The sequence below is a fragment of the Anomalospiza imberbis genome, chromosome 26, assembly GCF_031753505.1.
Source record: "Anomalospiza imberbis isolate Cuckoo-Finch-1a 21T00152 chromosome 26, ASM3175350v1, whole genome shotgun sequence".
NCBI lineage: Eukaryota > Metazoa > Chordata > Aves > Passeriformes > Viduidae > Anomalospiza > Anomalospiza imberbis.
This window is the reverse complement of record NC_089706.1, coordinates 1,772,172-1,786,900: the sequence shown is the minus strand read 5'-3', so window position 1 is coordinate 1,786,900 and position 14,729 is coordinate 1,772,172. Positions and strand designations below refer to the sequence as shown.

Here is a 14,729-nt window from a genome sequence, read left to right as displayed (position 1 = left end):
TATCTCCCCTGTTTTTCTCGAGCTACAGCGTCGCTGATAACCCGTGCCTGCTTTTTCCTTGGGCAGTGACACAGAGCCTTTATCAAGACAAACACACACCCGAGAGTCGGAAGATTTAGAGAGAGCCTCAGTCCACAGGCAGACGCCGAGTTTTCCCCAAACACCCCGGTAACTCTCACACGTGCACCGCGGCCGCTTCCAGGGTCCTACAGCGCCTTTCTGCCACAATTTCCCTTCCTCTGAAGCTGCCTCCAAGCCGGGGCGCCACAGCCCGTCCCCGAACGCAGTGCCTGCCCGCGGCTCACAGCCCGTCCCCGAACGCAGTGCCTGCCCGCGGCTCACAGCCCGTCCCCGAACGCAGTGCCTGCCCGCGGCTCACAGCCCGTCCCCGAACGCAGTGCCTGCCCCGTCTATGTGTTCGCCGCTCCAGCGGCTCCGCGGCCCTTGCACCGGCGAACCGCCAAACCCGCACCCCGGGCTGGGCCCGAGAGTCAGCCCCGTCCGCCCCGGCCCCGTCCCGCTCTCCCACCGCCATGGGAGCCGCCTCCGGCGCCGCGCCGCCCGCCCGGCCCGGCCGGGGGACGGAGGGCCCAGCACAAACACCGCCCGTTCCCCGCCGCCCCGCCAGGGCCCTGGGGCGGCCGGGCCGGGCCCCTCGGCGCCGCGGGCCGCCGCAGGCCGTCCCGCCCGCGCCCCCCCCCCCCGGCCCCGGGCCCGCACCAGTTGGTCATGTCGAGGAAGAAGGCGCAGCCGGCGGGGCTGAGCTGGAAGCCGAGCAGGCGCTGGAACTCGCCGATCAGCACGTCCTTGTCGGTGGTGCCGAGGCAGCTGAACTTCTGCATGAGCTCCGCGTCCAGGTCCACGTCCATGCCCTCCATGGCCGGGGGTCCCGGGGGCTCCGCGGCCGGGCCGGGGCCGCCTCAGCGCCGCGCGCGCGCGCGGGGGGGGGCGGCGGGGGGGGGCGCGCGCGGGGGCGGGCGGGCGGAGAGGGGGGGGGGGCGGGGGAGCGGGCGGGCGGGGGGGAGGGGGGGGCAGGCAGAGCGGGTGCGCGCGCCGCCGCCGCCGCCGGCACCGCGCCTGCGCCGCCCCGCCCCGCGGCGCGCGGCGCGTGACGTCACCCCCCCCGGCCGGCGTCACCCCCACGCGCGGCGTGGGGCGGGTGGGGGAGGGAGCGCGGCAAGGGCGGGGGGGCGGGGCCGCGCATGCAAATGAGCGCCGCGCGTGACCCCGGGAGGGCTCCGCTGCGTCACCGGGGGGGCGGGGCGGCCTCTTCGTCTCCGCCCACACTCGCGCGCCGCCATCCATACATGGCGGCGAGCGCGCGTGTTTGTGTATGCAAATGAGGTCTCGAGACGTCACGAGGTGCTATGCAAATGAAGGCGCGAGGCTCCACGGGAGCGCCTTCGGGTGGTGTTTATTTTTCCGCCTAAAAATGATGTTTTCCCTGCAGTTTCCGACCGCGCGAGGCTGCTCCGTGCGCGGCTGGCGATCGGCACCACCGGGTGTGTTCCGCGAGGAGAGCGCAGAGAACACGCTTTTGCCGCGGCTGAGGGCTGTGGGTGACGGTGGCGTGAGCAGCCCGGGACGGGCGGGCGCGGGATGGCTCCACCTGCCGGGCGGCCAGAACCGCACCGCGGGGCCCGTCCGCTGTCACTTCCGGGCGCTACGGCAGCCGGCGGGGGTCAAGCGGCGGGCGGCGGCGCCGTGTGAGTGCGTCACTGCGCGTGTGCGCCACTTCCGGCTGGCGGCGGCGGCGGCGGGAGCGCCATGCCCAAGTGGGTGCGGGCGGCCGGGCCGCGGCTCCCCGGGGGTCCCGGGCGGGGTCCCTGGGCGGGGGTCGCTGCTTCTGGAGGGTCCTAGTGCTCCCCGCGAGCCCAGGCCCGGGAGGGGCGCGGATGACCGGGCGGGCCGGGCCCCGGCGCCCTGCGGGGTCATTCCCGGGGCCCCGTTAACGCTCGCAGCGCGGAGGGGGCTCTCAATAACCGGGCTTTCCCCCGGCAGGTTTTACTGTGATTACTGTGACACGTACCTCACCCATGACTCGGTGAGTACCGAAGCCTCGGCTTCAATTCTTTCGCGCGTCAAGGGCACGAAAATCGAGCTTGCCTCGGCGAGCAGCGGGTGCTGGGAGGTACAGCGGATCCCCTTCCGTGCAAACATGAGGGAGAACGCGCCAGGCCCCTGGTGTTCTCCAGCGGGGCAGTGGCAGCGTCAGAGAAGGCAGCTGGGGGGTCCTCAGGGCGGCCTTTGGAGAGCTAACACTTATTGTGCTGATAAAAATGTGTATAAAAGATTTGCTCGTCACGAATGGGCACAGAAACAAACCTGCTTTATGCTGCTGAATTACGCATGTTTAAAATCATAGCCAGCACTGGTAAACTGAGGGTTTTTGTGACCTTTCCCAGCCCTCCGTGAGAAAAACCCACTGCAGTGGCCGGAAGCACAAGGAGAACGTGAAGGACTATTACCAGAAATGGATGGAGGAGCAAGCCCAGAGCCTGATTGACAAAACAAGTAAGGCCAATCTTTCTGTGACCCCGGCTGCCTCCCCTGCCTTTCCTCCACCCGCTCTTCCCTGCTTCCACCTTGACTTTTCCTCACTTCCCTGGGGAGTCTCTGCTCAGTGAGTTGTGAGTAAAAATTTGGAGTGTGGGTCTTGAGTCCCTCGGGTCTTGGGCTGTCCTGGGGGAGCCTGAGAGCTCTGCCTACCACACAAGAGCTGAGGTGCCCTCCCAGGGCTGGTGGCCATGGCTCCATGTCACTGTTCATGAGGGCAGTCAGTGCCGCTGCTCTCAGTGATGTCCTGCAGAGCCACATTACAAACTTGTGCTGCTTGGCAGTGGCACATTTTTGCTAAGAGCATGGGTAAGAATTCCAAAAGATAGGAAAATGCACATGAAGATGTGCGGATTGTTTCATTTTTCATATGCTGGGGCTGCGTGCCCTCAGTTCCCAAGTGCTGGTTTTTTTCTGGCACGTAAAGGCTTAACTGAAGTGTGGCATTGTTTCCTCTGTCGCTTCAAGAGGCCCTTCTCCTCTTTCCTCCATGAAGGAAATACGAACACCAGACTAGCTTTGTGGCAGCACTCCTTGGCTCGTGGGATAGCTCAGGTTGGACAGGACCCCTCAGGACCACTGATCCCACTCCCAGCTCCGTGCAGGACTGCCTGGGACCAAACCGTGTGACCAGCAGCATCAGCCAGCTGCTCCCTGAGCTCTGACAGACTCAGAGCCGTGCTCGCTCCCCCGGGGAGAGCTCAGTGCCCAACCACCACTGGGTGAAGAGTTTTCCTAAAACATCCAGTCCGGATTTCCCCTAACCCATCCTCACTCTATTTCCCTCTGTCTGTTTTCCTTGTGATGCTTCCAACTTCCCCATCTTCTGCCTTCCTTCCAGTCAACACCAGTGGAATTCCTCCCCTTCCTTGCCCCCTCCCCAGCCCTGGCCCCGTTGCCATTCCAGCACAGCATGTCCCGGTGGAACGCTGCGGATCCCGCGACGTGGTTGATTTTTTTTATTTATGGTTTTTTTTTCCCCTCCCACCCTCCCTCCCTCCTGCCCTGCCCAGGGGTGTGACATCCACGCAGGAGCTCTCTAGTCCCAGCTGTAACAATAATTGTCTCCAGGAGTCTCAGGTGCTCCCCAGGTGCCAGGGATGTGTCCGGCGTGGGGACAGCAGCGCACGCAGCATGACGTGACCGCGGGGCATGACACGGACGAGTGACCCGGCGCTTCCTCGGCCTAGTAACTGGTTTTTTTTTTTCCCTGGGATTCTTTCTTTCCTTTTTTTTTTTTTTCTTTTCCCCCCCAATGTAGCGGCTGCATTCCAGCAAGGGAAAATTCCACCGACGCCGTTCTCGGCACCACCTCCGGCCGGAGCCATGATTCCGCCTCCTCCCAGCATCCGTAAGTTTGGGGCACTTTGGGACTGGGGTCACGGCCCTCTGGAGCTGTATTGTTTGCGTCCTCAGCTTGGAAAGAAAAGGCCTTTTAGCTTGAAGCCGAGCCATCTTGAGCTTGTGCTCCCAGGGTGTGAGGAAATTTTGTGTACGAGCAGTTCAGTCCTTACTGTGTCCGATTTCTGGGATGCTGAGTGCACCAGAAGCAGTGACACCCCCTCCCTCATCCCATGGGGGCTCCCGTGCAGGTGGCTCTGGTAGAACTGCACAGTGGGTTGATTTGGGTTGTTTTTTCAAAATTGAAATCACTTTGGTAACCCACCTTTTGCCCTTGAGCTGGTGAAGGGCCCAGAGCCCTCCCAGCCCCAAGCCCTTCTGCTGGGACTGGCAGCTCCCTGTGCTGGGTGTGCACAGCTGGAGTTGGTAGCCAGCATATTCCTCCTCTGGTCACTTCTAGCACCTGGAATCAGGGCTGGAACGGAGGCAGATGTAGAGCCACTGAGGCATTAGTTAGTGCCGTGTGCTGTGAGTAGCTGCAGGGCTCTTTGGTGGCTGAGAGTGCCAGTGTGTAACTGTTGTGTCTGTCCAGCTGGCCCCCCCCGGCCCGGCATGATGCCAGCCCCACACATGGGGGGGCCCCCGATGATGCCGATGATGGGCCCACCCCCCCCGGGAATGATGCCAGTTGGACCTGGTAAGTCTGGGATGGGGTAACTCTGCCATGTGGGGGGCTGGCTGGGACGGTCTGGGTGATGTTTCCTGTCCCACCATCTGTTGGGCACTCAGGGCTGGGTCGGTCACGCTCTGGTCACACCTGTGTCACTGCTACTCCTGCATGGGGACACTACAACACTTTTACAGCCACTCATTAAACCCCCTTTGCTTCTCGTTGAGAGTCACCAGCCCCCTGTGCAGCTGGAATTATGGCTCTGGGAAGTCGTAGCTGTTCTCCCTCTGCTCTGAGCAGTAATTGTTTAGGAGTTTGGTGCCTCCAGGTCTCAGGTTTTGCACAAGAGGTGCATTTTTTGCACTAAATGATTTTTAGTGTTTAAAGCGTCTCAGGGGAGCGTGTTCCAGAGAAACAATGGGCCTGGAAAAGGCTTTATCAGAACTGTAAACTAAAATGTCTTTGATCCATTCCACTCCTGAGCTTCCTGGCATTTGAAGAATTCTCAAGGGATATCTTATTGGAACAGTTCCCAGAACAAATCTATGGGAGCACATGCACACGTGCACTGAAAGCAGTGAAGTGTCTTTGTAATTATTGTCTTGCATTTGAAAGTGTTCTTTAAGTGTTTTTAAAGGCTCAAGATAAAAGCACAATCTGTGATATTCAGCAGCCTGGTGAAAATAAATGGCAAAGTGGGATGGAAACCATTATTTCAGGGCTGTGCAGTAGATCCCCTGATTTTCCCTGGCAGAGGTGCTCGTTTGTGAGCACATGGGATGGTTTTGCAGCACTTTTCTCCAAATTAACACTTTTCCAGATCAGTAATTAAGCTGGTGTGTCTCTTGAGTGGCTGGAAATAAGTTGTGAGTGGATATTGTCAGAATGGGTGTATGACCCAGGAGCTTGGTTCCTCCTCTGCTGCTGGCTGAGCTCCTTCAGGAACAGAATCCATCTTGGCAGCTGCCAGGTCAGAGCTTACAGACTTGGAACGTGGGAGTGCCCTGGAGCAGGGTGGAGAACCTGCCCGCTGTACAGTGTGAAATTTCCCCCCTCTGAGGGTGGTGAGGCAGAGGTTGCTGTGAAGAGAAGCTGTGGCTGCCCCTGGATCCATGGAGGTGTCCAAGGCCGGGTTGAACAGGGCTTGGAGCAACCTGGGATAGTGGAAGGTGTCCCTGCCCCTGGCAGAGGAGTGGAAATAAATAATTTAAGGTCCATCCCAACCCGTGTTCTACCATGACTGGGCAGGTGGTGCTCCCAAGAGCTGTTCTCTAACCTGTCTTTCCCCTGGCAGCTCCTGGGATGAGGCCACCCATGGGAGGACACATGCCAATGATGCCAGGGCCCCCAATGATGAGACCCCCCTCCAGACCCATGATGGTGCCAACCAGGCCAGGAATGACCCGTCCAGACAGATAAAGATGGAGATGGAGCTGCCTTTTCATATTAGGATCTTCCCCTTGATAAACACCACAGATCTGTGTCCTTGGGGCTTTGTACTAGGTGTGTGGAGGGATTCTGCTGTAACCTCAGCATACGAATGGACACACCCTGCACTGACTTGTACGAGGTCTGGCTTTTTGGGTGTCTCTTCAATTGTATTATTATTTTTTCCCCTCCCATTGAGTGATAAAAACAAGAATAAAGCATTGATGTTGTTTCCATATGGACTCGCAGCCTTGTTCTGAACTCTCTCCTGGGGAAGAAAATAAGGGTGGGAGGAGCAGTGCTGGGCTGTGAGGGAAGTTCAGGGCTGATGGGGGAACCCCTGGGAAGGGAGTCCTGGAGGATCTTGGAGTAGCTCCAGGGTGGTCTGGGGGAGATAATCCCAGGTTCGTTCTGCAGTGGGGACTGGAGGGGAGTTCAGGGTGGTCGCTGGAGCATCCCGGGGTGGGATCCTGAGTTCCCCCGGGAGGGGAGTCCTGAAGGATCCCGGGGTGGGTTCCTGGGGCTCCTGCGTTGATCCCTGGATGTCCGGGGGCTCACTGTGGCCGCCCCCTCCGCGCACACGCCCGGAGCGCGGCTGGGGCGGTGCGGTGCGGGAAGGGGCCGGCCGGGGGCGGTGCGGACAGGGGCGGTGCGGGAAGGGGCCGGCCGGGGGCGGTGCGGACAGGGGCGGGCGGTGCGGGAAGGGGCCGGCCGGGGGCGGGCGGTGCGGAGCGGGCGGTGCGCGATGGGGTCCCGCCGCCCGCGGGCCTGACCCGCCGGCCCGGCATGGCGGGCATCATCAAGAAGCAGATCCTGAAGCACCTCTCCCGGTGAGGCGCCCGCTCCTCTTCCTCCTCCTCCTCCTCATCCTGCTCATTCTCCTCATCCTCTCGCGGGGGGCTGCGGGGGGCGAGGGCCCGGGCCTGGCGGTTTGGGGAGCTGCCGGGCCCCTTCGGGCTGTGGAGCCGCCGGGCCGGAGCGGGTGTCCGAGGGTCAGGGGGTGTCCGGGGGCAGCGGGCCCAGCCTGCCCGGAGTGGCCCTGCCGCCCCTCCCCGGAGTCAGAGCCCTCCGAGCCCGGCTTTGTGCCGGTGCCGGCCCTGGGCCGCGGGCAGCGGCAGTGGAAGTTCGGGAGGCGAGAGGAGAACACGAGCAGCCCCGGGGTGACACCGGCTCTGGGGGGGCGTTGGCCTTGTTCTCCCTCGTTTTCAGTGAAGTTCATCCGAGGCGCTGCGAGGGGCGTTGGGGAAAAGCGGGTGCTCCCGGCGTGGGGCTCTGCCGGGAAATGCGGCCGCGGCTGCTCGGGGCGGGCCCCGGGCACATAGCGGTGCCTCAGTTTCCCTTCACGGCGAGTAAAGAGCTGTCTGTATTGTGCCATGGCTGCGGGCACGACCTCGCTCTGCATCGCTGCAGGATCAGAGGAGCGTGAACAGAAAGGTGCCGTGCCTGTGAGGGTGCAGGCGAGGCTACAGCACTGCACAGCGCTTGTCCTCTGTGCTTCCTGAGCCAGGTCCTGCTGCTGGGCACGCTGGGCTGCACAGCGAGGGGCCTGAAGTGACCCGTGTGGGCTGCGTGGGCTCAGTGCTGGTGTGATGCACGAATCCCAGCCGTCTGAGCTGGATCCTGCGGGTGTCTGGAGCCCCAGAGCATCCCCACACACCCTGAGTGGGCAGTGCAGGGTCTGTCTTGGAGTCACCAATTGCTCCATGCTCCGGCTCTCTCGGCACTGTCCCGAAGGAGGAGTGATGCAGCTGCTCTGGGTACCGGTTTAAAGGGATTTCTGACATCCCAAGCTTCCGAGCTTTCTGTCTTATTCACCTCACACAGGTGTCTTGTGGTCAGTGTAGATTCAGCCTCCTGGTGCAGAGGCACTGAAGTATTTTATAGCACGGAGAGGTGGGTGAGTGCAGTTCGTGACAGAAGGTAAAACAGAGCTGGGTGTTATCCTGGGTGCTGTTCTCATGGACAATTCTCTTTCTTTACATAAATACAGTTTTGCTGGTGCTTTTACCTAATTTTTTATATCGGTCTCTCCTTACCACTGCTACAGCATATTCTTACCCAAAGTGCCCCTTTTTTTCCCTCTGATTGGGCCAGTTCTTAGTCTTAACCTGTGTATCCTTTGGGTGGTTCCAAGGAGAGCAAGGAGTCCCGAAACATTCAGCATCACTGCCTGTTTTCCCTCTAGCTGGACTCAGTTGTTTGGGTGATTGATCTGATTCTGACCCTCACTTGAACAAGAATTGTGGATCTTTGCAGAAATGCAGTTTCAACACAGTTTAATGCTGTATAAAAAAGATTAGTGTTTTTTTTTTGTTTGTTTGTTTCAGTTTTGTTTCCTCCAAATACCTCATCTTCACCCTCCCTTTGGGTTTTCTTTCAGCCACGCTCCTTTGCCTGGAAGAATTTTGCTACTGAATCATTAATCTGCCTTTATATTCTGCTCACATTTGCATATGAAACAATTCCTTGTGCTTTTTGTTGTGTCTCCACTCGGAGTCCTTTTTGCACGGGGGTGTGTTTTTGTCACTCTCCTATGTGGAAATTTGCAAGAAAGCGGTCAGGAGAGGCAGCTGCATCAGGGAAATGTGAATGAGGTGTTTCACCTGACTGTTCCTGTGGTCCCACTTCACGTGGGTGACCGGGTGGCCGTGGTGGTCACGGCAGGGATCAGTACAGCCGAGCTTTGCCCAGTTGTGAAGGTATTTGAGAAGGCTCAGCCTTGTGTTGTGCTTCAGCAGCTTAAATTCCTAGAGGAGGAGAACCTAAAAACTTGCGGAGCTTTCGCCATCTGTGCCTTTCACTCCTTTGTCCTATATTTAGCTTGGAAAAGCAAACAGATGAGGTGGTTTCAGTTCTTGCTGCTTCCAGGCAGGCACAGGGCTGCAGTGCTGGGGGGAGTGGTTGGAGCCCAGCATCAGGGACTCCCCAAGAGCTGCCTGGGCATCGGCTGCTGGCTCTGAGCATGGTTGTGCTCCCCAGCCTGTAATTATCCATGGAGGCACATCTAATGCTCTAAAATAAAATCAGTGAGCTGCCTTTACCTCTTCCTGGCCTTATTTGAAAGGAGCTTCTTCTCGTTGTCATTTTTTGGTTCCAACCTGTGTTGGCGTAGCCGCAGCAGATCCGCGTTCTCGGGGTGTGACAAAGGCCCTGTTTATCCACAAGCCCAACTGCCTCAACTTCGTGTGCCGCTTAGGGATTTGAGTTCTCAGCACTGCAGTGGGAATCCTTGCCAAAATGGCTTTTATTTAATTTCCTTGGAGAGGTTTATCCCCTGCTGCCTGTAACAGCTGCTTTGTGACGATTTGGGACACGTGTTGAAGCTTGTGAGTTTGTGGAGTAACAGGCACACCGGACATGGCTTCCAGAGGAAATGCAACGTGCAGTGCTGCTGGGAAGAAATAAAAGCTGGTGTCAGCAGAGGAGCAGCTGGACTGGGGTTTGGGAGCAGGTCTGAACACAGGAGGAGACCACAAATGTGTCTTACTGTGACAGGGACCCCAGAGAACAGCAGCTGAGGAGTAACTGTAGGAACCTCTGAGACTAGGGTGAAAAGGGAGCAGAGGAGGAATGAGAGAGGAGTTAGCAACAGCAGAGGTGTTACCAGAGAGGAAAACCTGTGTGGAAAGCAAGACCTGTTTGCAGAGGAGAGTGCCGAGCATGTGTCACCGGTGCAGGCAGATGTGTAACAGATGTGCAGCACAGAAGTGAGTGGATAGCAGATTGTGGATTTGGCAAACTGTCCTCAGCACAGGATGGAGCCACCTTTTCAGGTGAGTGAGATAGGATTTAGAAACAAAATTTAAAATACTGTTAGAGAACAGAGCAGGGGAGCAGCATGTGCGGGGTGCAACACTGGGGTGCTTATCAGGGCAGGTCAGGTACTCAGCCAGGAGAAACAGCACCGTGTAGCTCCTCATAAATGGTGCTGCACCTCACTGGAGGAGGAATGGAGGAGTGCCTCTCCATTCCAGGGATTAGGCCTTGCATCCCTTTTCCCAGGCAAGGTTGCCTTGGCTCCTGCCCTCTCTCATTTGCAGCTGATGGGTGAGTGGAGAGACCAGGGAGGCTCATGGTGTAGCTGCAGTTTGTTCTAGACCCGTTTGGCAGCGGGGACACGTGGGTGTGGCAGCGTGTGCTGAGCTGGGACCGCGTGGGCTCCTGGGGGCTGTTGTTTCCTAGCTTGGATGTGAGCATCTCAGAATCCCTTCCTGGCCCTGAAGATGCCTTTGGCAGTACCCCTTCCACGCAGTTGTGCTGCTTCTGTGCCAACACAAGGAGCTGAGAGCTGGCTCCCAGACCCAGCACTGCGCTGTGTGCGAGCCCTGCCTGTTCTGCTGCTGGCCTTGGGGCTGTCTGGGGCTCCTTGCTCAGGACTGTGACTCCTCCCTGTCCATCCTCACCATCACAGACCTTCACTCAGGCTGAGGCAGGGCAGAGAAAGGCCTTTACAGCTATGGTGATCCTGCCAGGGAGTGAGAGTCTCCCTGGGGTCAGGATGGCAGGAATTGGATGTGCTATCTCGAGAGGACCCATCCGTCTCCTCAGAAAAGGTGGGCAGATGAGATAGAGCATTTCTTCCCCCAAGAAGATGGAATTTGTTCTGTGCCATTCAGGAGTCATTGGAATGGGCTCTGTGGCTTGCACCAGGCAAGTCAGGCCATGTCACCAGCTCTGCCTTTGCCCAGCACAGGAGTGTGGGGAATTCCCTGAGTCTAAAGAAAGCTTTCCCCCCTCAGCTTAGATTTTTTGCCCAAATGCTGCAGTCTGGGCACTGCTATAAGGGAACAGACCCTGAATTCCTGCTCTGTTTGCCTCTCCCTTGCCCTGAAGTGTTTTGCAGCATTGCTGCGTGCTCGAGCACTGCGCTGCAGCTGTGCCCTTGCTGCAGTCACAGGGTGGCACATGCAGCTCGTGAGGGCTGTGGGACACCCTTGGAGTCAGGAAAAACTACCACCAATAAGAGCAACTTGCTTACTACCAACCCTCCAGGCTTCTCCCAGTTTCCTGACCTTGGTTATAAATTACCTGGAAGCAATTTAGCGAGCATGGTGGGTAAGGAGGAAAGCAAAGAAACTGCATCTGGGAATGGCCTGAGGAAGCTACAGATTGTCAAGTGATTCAGGCAGCAAAACCTCTGACCAGCTTTGCAATTCTGGCTTTAGCTGCTTGAATATCCTCCTTTGGCGATCAGGGAAATTTCTGTGATGATCTCTGAGATGATCATTTGCCTAAAATAGCTGTTGCAGCAATGGGAAGTACATGAAACCACAGAGCTGCCAGCTGTTAAATGCTGATAGAAACCATTACTTTTCCATCTGCACAGCGTCCTGTTCCTGCGGTTCAGCACGTGCTCTTCGTCCAGGTGATGGTTCCTTCGGTGCCCCAGTGCCCAGGGTGGATCCAGAGCATGAAGCAGTTTGTGGCAGGACTTTATGAGGCAGTTTATGAGGAAGGAGCTCTGCCAGGTCCCAGCAGCTGCTGCTGGTGCAGCACCAAACCCCTGGTGATGAGCTTGTCTCTCAGTTCTTAAATGCTGTGCCCAGCAAAGCATGAAAGGCTGGATGTAAACCCTTTACGCAGTGTTTGAATTTGGAAATATCTTGTTTTCCCAGTACATTTTGATGGCTTTTTTTTACTCTTAAAAATTCTAATATAGCGGAATTATTGCTGGCAAGGCAGAACCCCAAGCTATTATGGGTAAAGTAACACACATCTGCCTTTTCTTTGTTCAAGACAGGGTGGGAAAAAGGAGTGGGCCCAGACAGGACATGGCATTTTCCCTTCACAGAGTCTGAAATCTTCCCTTGCAAAGTCATGGTGGCTGTGCTGCACTTTGCTGGGACAACCAAGTGACCAGTTTTATGGAGCTGCTGGGTGCAAAGTGTTTCCAACCACTTCTCCTTGGCTCCAGACACGTGTGTGCCATTTCTGGAATGCTAAATAGACTCTTATTGCAGCAAAGGTAAATTACACTCGAGTAGCTCAGGAGGGAAATGTGGCCAGAGCTCCTTCACTGCTGCTCTGGGCTCGCAGAGCCCTGCACTGACCCTGTGGAACCTCTCCAGATTCCTTCAGCCTCACTGATGGAAAGGGGCTCTTTTTTCTTATTTCTCCTGGACTCCCTGAGCCCTTGCTCCCCTGCACCTGCTCAGCTGAGTCAGAATTAGGTAATAACCTGTTTGTTTCTGCACACTGAAGACTAAAATGATTGCAGGATGAAGAAGTGGAGCTTTGGACTAGTGCTTGTATTTATTAGGTTTCTTTCTAGTTTTCTTTCACCTGTTAATTGCTTGAGGATTAGACTTGGTAACTTCCCTGGCGAGTGCTGAGGGTTTGCATTCCGGATTTGTTGAGAGCATGGGGCAGCTGGCATTTCAACTTTACTGAGTGTCCAGGCGAGGAGCTGGAAATAGCAAAGGGAAGGTGGAGTTCAGCCCCTGGCAGAGACCCGGCCTCTTCTCCTCTCAGCTGCGTTCCTGGTTTGCTTTCCAGAGCTCCCAGCACCCAGTGAGGTGCTGGTGGGTGTGAAGCAAGGTGTCTCAGTGTTCAGAATGCTCTAGAGAAATATTTGTTGAGACAAGAAGGTGCCCTTGGTGCCAAGGGAGGCTGCAGCCTTTGGGGAGGAGTGAGCTGGAATTCTGCTCTGTGTCACAGTTCTGTCTGATCTGCTCGGAAATGCTGATTTTTCTCTGTTTTAAACGCCAATCACTTGGTTTTTATAAATTTTAAAAGTTTAATAATAATAAAATAGTTATAAAAATAGTAATACAATTAAAGTAATGAAAATTTAGAGTTAGGACAATTACAAGACAATAAAAAGCAAAGACTTACGGACGTCCGGATGCTCTCGGGCACTTAAGCCCGATAAGCATGCCTTGTGAACAAAGGGATAATCTTTAAAAGCAGTAGCCTGTTGCATATTCATACATCTCATACATGATGCATAAATTCCTTGCAAATTAAGAACTTTTCTGGTTTTTGTCAACTTCTTCCCCTTAATCCTGGTGGTTCCATAAAGACGGAGAGAAGGTGGAAGAATGTTTGTCTTTTCCGATAAGGAGGCAGTAATTCTTTATGGGCCCCCATCATTGTCATCTCTGTGTGAAGAGTTTCTTCATTATCTCATCTCTTGCTTGAGCTAGTAAAAAAAAAAAACCCACATACACAGGTTCTATTTTAACTACAAAACTACATTTACCATACTATTAAAATGTTAATACAGCACTTCTAATCAATATAACATAATACATATAGTATTCAATTTAATATTTGCGAAAAGCCAATCATAAAATATGCATTTTTCACGTTCTCCCTGCGAGTTTAATTCTGAATTGAATTCTTAAGCCTTCCCTTAGCCTCGTTGTGTTGCAGGAGGTAACACAGAGCCAAGACAGCTGATGACTTCTCAGGATATTTTGCGTTTGGCTTCGGGTGGCTGAGAGGCCCAGCCTTTCATTCAGTGCAGTTGAAACCTGGAAAAACAGAAAGCTGATAATGGAAAGCCACCAGCAGTGGCATGTGGTGTTTAGACACCAGATGTGCCTAAATCCACCCTGATAAGGAGCATGGGATGGGCTGGCACCTCCTTACGTGGAAACTGTTTGCCCTGTAACCCAAGCAGGGTGAATTTCTCAAGCCCATTGTCCACTTGGGCAGGAGTTACTGCCTCCCAGGATATCTGGGGTGCACAGAGCTGTGCACAGGCCAGGAGATGATCGTAAATGTGCTGCTTTCTGTCTTCTGAACAATTGTGCAGTTTGGTGTTGATGGGATTCCCTTAAACTCTAAATGGCTTTGTGCTAAGAGGGTGTGATACCAGCTCCATCTCATGCTGCAATAATTAGTCCCATCCTCTGCAAGTCTGCAGAGCAGCTCTGTGCCCACTCTCAGACAGAGTGGTCCCTGCTAAAATGGTTTTTCTTCCTGAAAAAGCTTTTAGTTCTTCCTGTGTGTCTTTGAGGCAGCTAATTTTTCCCTTTCTGCAGAAATTTTGATCACTTGCCCAGTTTTATTTCCTCCAAAATTATTTTTAAGTTCATCCTCAGTCATGTGTGCTGCACTTAAAGCTTCTGCTGCTGCCTTCCTTGAGAGCAGCCCTGATTTGGAAAGTCACTGACCTTTCCTTTTAGCAGTTGTGAACCTTTTGTTCTAGTAAACATGCTAAATGGCTTCTGAGATAAGAGGTTTTAATTTATGGTGAAATGTCTTATCACAGAGATTTTTGGATTGCAGAAGATATTCCCAAGGAAGATGGAAATCCCACTAAATGCTCTGTCTGAAACCAGACCAAGCAACACTTGAAAAGACTTTTGGGAAGGAGCAAGTCTGTGTTGGTCAGAATACAGTTGTTATTTTTTTTTTCCCCTGTGTCCAGTTCCTGTCATAATTGATTAAATTACATATTTGTGTTCCAAATCAAAGCAGAAAATCCTCATCTCTTCCCTTGCTGTGACCCTTGTGGAGGTAAAAAGCCCCAGTGGTTCCTGGGCTGGTTTCCCACTGCTCAGTTCCTCCTTTCTGCCTTACCTGCGTTTGGAGGGACTTTCCAGCTGCTGCCTGCAGCTGTGGCTGGTGTCACAAGCCATGCACTTCTTTCTGCCCGGAGATTTTGCTTGTCATTAAGCAAAATCAAGGTCACTGATGTACAGCTAATTAGTTCTCCCACAAAATAGCCATAGTGACAAAGGTATTAATAGAAATGCTCGTGTGGAGCTGGGGGTGGTGGCTGTGT

General features: G+C 55.1%; 3 protein-coding genes across 4 annotated transcripts in view; 2 read left to right on the top strand and 1 right to left on the bottom strand.

Annotated features, from left to right (window-relative positions):
- The window catches only part of ILRUN (inflammation and lipid regulator with UBA-like and NBR1-like domains), a 60,896-nt gene that overhangs the window by 25,387 nt on the left and 20,780 nt on the right, over positions 1-14,729 (bottom strand). The window contains exon 2 of the mRNA XM_068173348.1: positions 721-887. Coding sequence (XP_068029449.1) covers positions 721-878 — 158 coding nt within the window. The 5' untranslated portion in view covers positions 879-887. The remainder of the gene's footprint in view (positions 1-720; positions 888-14,729) is intronic.
- SNRPC (small nuclear ribonucleoprotein polypeptide C) lies at positions 1,671-6,231 on the top strand. Of its 2 annotated transcripts, none has more exons than XM_068173352.1 (6): positions 1,671-1,775; positions 2,002-2,044; positions 2,406-2,514; positions 3,815-3,907; positions 4,490-4,594; positions 5,862-6,231. In XM_068173352.1, the coding sequence occupies exons 1-6, from the start codon at positions 1,768-1,770 to the stop codon at positions 5,984-5,986; spliced, it is 483 nt and encodes a 160-aa protein (XP_068029453.1). In that variant the 5' UTR covers positions 1,671-1,767; the 3' UTR covers positions 5,987-6,231. The 2 variants fall into 2 exon arrangements, with proteins under 2 accessions (XP_068029453.1, XP_068029454.1); XM_068173353.1 differs by having other exon boundaries at positions 1,672-1,775; positions 3,818-3,907.
- BLTP3A (bridge-like lipid transfer protein family member 3A) overlaps positions 6,655-14,729 on the top strand; it is a 24,130-nt gene continuing 16,055 nt past the window's right edge. The window contains exon 1 of the mRNA XM_068173338.1: positions 6,655-6,825. Coding sequence (XP_068029439.1) covers positions 6,782-6,825 — 44 coding nt within the window. The 5' untranslated portion in view covers positions 6,655-6,781. The remainder of the gene's footprint in view (positions 6,826-14,729) is intronic.